This window comes from Protobothrops mucrosquamatus, unplaced genomic scaffold (genome assembly GCF_001527695.2).
Source record: "Protobothrops mucrosquamatus isolate PMUCROS unplaced genomic scaffold, P.Mucros_1.0 scaffold6584, whole genome shotgun sequence".
Lineage (NCBI taxonomy): Eukaryota > Metazoa > Chordata > Lepidosauria > Squamata > Viperidae > Protobothrops > Protobothrops mucrosquamatus.
In genome coordinates, this window is record NW_015392407.1 from 5,647 (window position 1) to 9,885 (window position 4,239).

Consider the following 4,239-nt stretch of genomic DNA (forward strand, 5'->3'; position numbering starts at 1 on the left):
CGCTGGCCCGGATCCCCGGAAGCCAAGGGGGGAAGGAGACGCCCGGTAAGGAGGGGGCTCGTAGGGGGGAGGAGAGGGGCTGGGATGGGCCGTCAGTGCTCCTGGGGAAGGGGGGAAAGAAAGGGGCTGCGACCCCAATAGTGGGAAAAGGGGTCGAGGGCAAGAGAGGCGGGAGACAGCAGGAGCCTCGATCTCCGCGTGGTCCCCCTTCCTCGCAGCATTTCCCCCCCCCCGCAGGAGGAAGAGGGAGCCCCACCTTCCCTAATTATGGCCGAGGTGGGCGGGGGTCGCGGGAAGGCAGCCGAGATGGGGTAAGAGGTAGCCTGGCCCCTCTCTCGCCCCCCCCCGTTGCTGGGTGGGAGGGGGACCTTCTGGACCCCGAATTTGGGAATGAGTCCCAAAGTTTCTTGCACCGAAAGAGGAAGGAGACGGAAAGCGAAAGTGAAAGAGGGAAACAGGCATTTTCAGAGCTGAATCCACAAATCCGACCAAAAGCATAAGAAAAAAGACGCTTTTTGGCAAAAGTGTTTTTCCAACCTCAGTTTTTCTTCCGAATCTCCATTTTTTTAAGGGGAGGGAAGAGTTGAGCTTGGATTATTTCTTGAGGGAGACTCTGAATTTGGGGAGGAGACCCAGAACCCCCACCCCATATTCCCCCATTGCTGAATCGGGACCTGGAGGGAAGGGGGGAACTGAGAGGGATATTGGGTGAGGCCTGAATTGCTCCCTTAAATTGGCTCCCCAAAACGATTTCTTTGGTGAGGGGGGCTGGAGACCCTCCCTTTGAGACGGCCTGGGGGGGCTGCAGGGTGACAGGAAAGAGGGCTGAATCCCCAAATCACGCAAAGGCAGCCAGTAGGAGTTAAGTTGGTGGGAAGGAAAATGTGGGGATAACTAGGGAATCTGGGGGTTCCTTTCTCCCCAAGATCCCCAGATCCCCAAGCCGTCTAGATCAAAATTGAGCAGCCCTCCCTCAACAGAGGGGGAGGGAAAGGACCCCCTATCTTCTGCCTACAATGGGGTCCTTTCAGCAGCCCCAGGAAGGCTCCCCACCTCTTTGTCCCCCCCCCAATTCAGGGGACTCTGAAGGTCCAGATAAATCCCTGGGGGTCCTCAAGGCCCCTCAGAGAACCAGTGACCGACTTTCAAAATGATCGCAAAGAACATCCGTCCTTCCACCCTCCACCATTCAGTCAGAACTGAAGAAGCTTCTGGGAGGAGAAGCGAAACGTCTTCAAGGGAAGAACCAGGAAAGTCCAGCCGCCTTTTGGAAAAGAGTCATGGGGGGGAATCACAAAAGGAAGTCCACACACCCCCTCCAGTCCTGGCATGAAACGCTCCCCTGAAGTTGCAGCCCCCAAGACTAAAAACCTTCCACTCTCTCGCCTTCTCCGCTTCTATTGGGAGGGATATTGGGGGGGGGTCTGAGTTGCTCCTCCAAAATCCCCCTTTAGTGAAGGGAGCTGGAGCCCCTGTCTTTGAGGTGGTTTTGGGGGGCTACAGGGGGGTCTTTTGGGGAAGTGGACAGGAAAGTGGCCTTGAAAAGCATCCAAAGGCAGCTTGTGGGGCTGAAGATGGAGGGAGGGGTGAAAGGAAATGTGGGGCTTGAAGGGCGGGGAGAGCCCAGGAGCATGGGTGTGGGTATCCTGATTGTGACCCCCTTCCCTTCTGCTTCCAAAGGGAAGAGGAAGAGAGAAGCTTGGATATTATTTTCCCTCCAGCCCAGAGGGGGAGTCTCTTCCCTCCCCCCATATTTCCTGCCGGTTTGGGAAGGGGGGGCAAAGAGGGCCCACCAGAATCCAACGTTCCCTGCAGACGGACAAAGGCCAGGATCGGCTGAACTTCTGCCTGCCTTTTTCCACCCTCGGGAGGTGGAGGGGGGTCCCTCGGGAAGCTCTTTCCCCCTCCCTCATTTTCCTCCCCCCCTCCAGACCCCCACCAAGGGGGAAATCCCGCTGGGACCGACAGTTCCCCATCCCTCCTCCAGGGGGCGCCTTCCAGCAGTCCCTCGCAGCAGGTCTCCCGTCACTCCGCCTTCCCGTCGCTCCACCCCTCCTCTAGTACCTCTGGGAACCATGGGCCCTGGAGTCCCTCCTGAGGGCTTTCTTCTTTCTGCTCCACCCCCCACCCCCGCAGCCCATTTCCTGCTCCAGTGGAAGTCCGAGTGCCATTTCTTCAACAGGACGCGGCGGGTGAGGTTCCTGGACTGGGACATCTATGACCGGCAGGAGATCGCCTACTTCGACAGCGACCTCGGGAAATACGTGGCCCTCACTCCGTTGGGGCAGCCCGATGTGGATGCGTGGAACAGCGATAAAGTCTACCTGCAGTACCAGAAGGCCCAAGTGAATCGCTTCTGCCGATACAACTACGAGGTTTTCCAGAGCGGCCCCGTGATTGGCCGGAGAGGTGAGTGGGGGAGGGGGAGTTCCACGGGGTGGGAATGCAGGGACCCCCCTTTTCATTTCATTTATTAGGACTCTCCCGGATAAAGATTTGCCTCTTTTGTATTCTGTACTCTCCGATCTACGAAATTTATTCATTGGTATTTCTTGCTATTAATTGATACTCCTAATCCCTTCACCTCCCTCAAAGCGGGGATCTGGATGGCGTAGGATATAACATCACCCCTAAATAAAAATGCATCAAAAATAAGGTCAAAAAATATATTACCATTAAAAAGTTTGAAATTCTACAAGGATGACAATGAAACATGCAAAAGGGAAGAAATAGATTCCTCTCCTTCCCATCAGTCCCATCATCTTTCTCTCTTCCCAAGGTCCAAAGTTTCTTTCCAGAATATTATATGTTCTGGATCACATAGATCCATGTATCTTGTATAACTCTATGTATTCCTATGTAACAGGTCAGGGGGAGGGGTTAGGGTCAGGGGCGGAGCTTCAGAAGGGCATCCCTGGACACTAGCCTGGGGTTAGTCCTTTGTTCTTTGGCCATCACATGCAGCCACACGGCTGGAGACTCCACAAGCACCCCGCCATGTGACGCTTAGGAGAAGAGGGGAAAATCTAATGTCAATTTACCTGTGGGACAATCAGATTGCTGAAACCTATTTTGGATGCACCTCTACAAACTGTAAGTCATTGTTTAGGATTCCCAGAATAAAGCAATATTTCCTGTTTGTTCCTCTGAGTTATCTATCTGTTCCAGACTGAAAGAGCAAGTTTCCTGTCTAGAACAGAATAGTAAATTGACATATGTTAATTCTCCTCTGATCTCCATCAATAGTAAATTTATGAGATTAATTTTCCTCTGATCTTCAAACTTTGGAGAAGTAAAGAAAAGTCTCTCTTGCATGTGAAAGTAACTCAATGTGACTGATTTCCAAGGATTGCCTGCAACAGAAATGTCACTGTATCTGCTTGGCAGACAGCGTTTCAAAGAAGGTGTGATTCAGTGCATTGTATTGTTAATTTGCTAGTAAACTCTGCAAGCCATTAAGCTGCTTGCATGTATCTCCGTTCAAGAGAGGAGAGCAGTTGCCATAGAAACCCAACTTCCCCCTTTCCTTGCCGGCAGTTTAAGGTCCTGAGGCAATGAGGAATGGTTTCAAGGAAAAAGGAACTTAACATGCCATGTAACAAAGTGTTAATCCAGTGCGATGTTGTTAAACTTCTACAAAACTCCCAGGAAAGTCGCTGCACAATTAATTTGTTTCTTTTAGAGAGAGAAAAGCAGAAGGGGCCCCTTCCAGAGCAATAAAAGACAATTATCTCTCGTCCCTTTGTTCACTTACCTTAGCAACTGGACTACTAAGGAAAGAATTAAGCAATTAAACTGCTCTCTCCAACACAGCTCTGGCAAAGAGGCCAAACTCCCTCCTCCCTTAGGAATGCCTGGAATTTCAACCGGTATTAAGGGAATCGGGAGGCAGGGGCAGAACCAGCCCCAATAGCAGGGCAGTAGCGCCCCCTGGTGGCCAATCTGCACGTGACACCTTGAAAAAAAAATATTCTTTTCACATCACAACAATTTGATAATTTAATTCAGCATACACCCCCTACTAGAGCTTTCACCCAATTAAGCTGAAGACCCAAGTTTCTTCCAGTTTTGAGTGACAAAGGAGAAGGAAGCATAGCCAACAATCCTTGCCTATTATCACAAGCTGAATACCCAGTGTTCCAGCCTGCAACTTAACGACCAGGTGGGAGTTCATGCCTCTCAGTGGCCACTGCAGGAACGTGGTAATAGGAAGAATTTGGCTGACCTCTCTTCAGACGT

The 4,239-nt window shown here is 51.5% G+C and overlaps 1 protein-coding gene across 1 annotated transcript in view; it reads left to right on the forward strand.

Annotated features, from left to right (window-relative positions):
- Positions 1 to 267: 267 nt before the first annotated feature.
- LOC107300289 (H-2 class II histocompatibility antigen, E-S beta chain-like) overlaps positions 268 to 4,239 on the forward strand; it is a gene marked incomplete at its 3' end in the record, with an annotated part of 9,965 nt that continues 5,993 nt past the window's right edge. The window contains exons 1-3 of the mRNA XM_015829625.1: positions 268 to 311; positions 1,932 to 2,017; positions 2,137 to 2,409. Of these exons, the coding sequence (XP_015685111.1) occupies positions 268 to 311; positions 1,932 to 2,017; positions 2,137 to 2,409 (403 nt within the window). The remainder of the gene's footprint in view (positions 312 to 1,931; positions 2,018 to 2,136; positions 2,410 to 4,239) is intronic.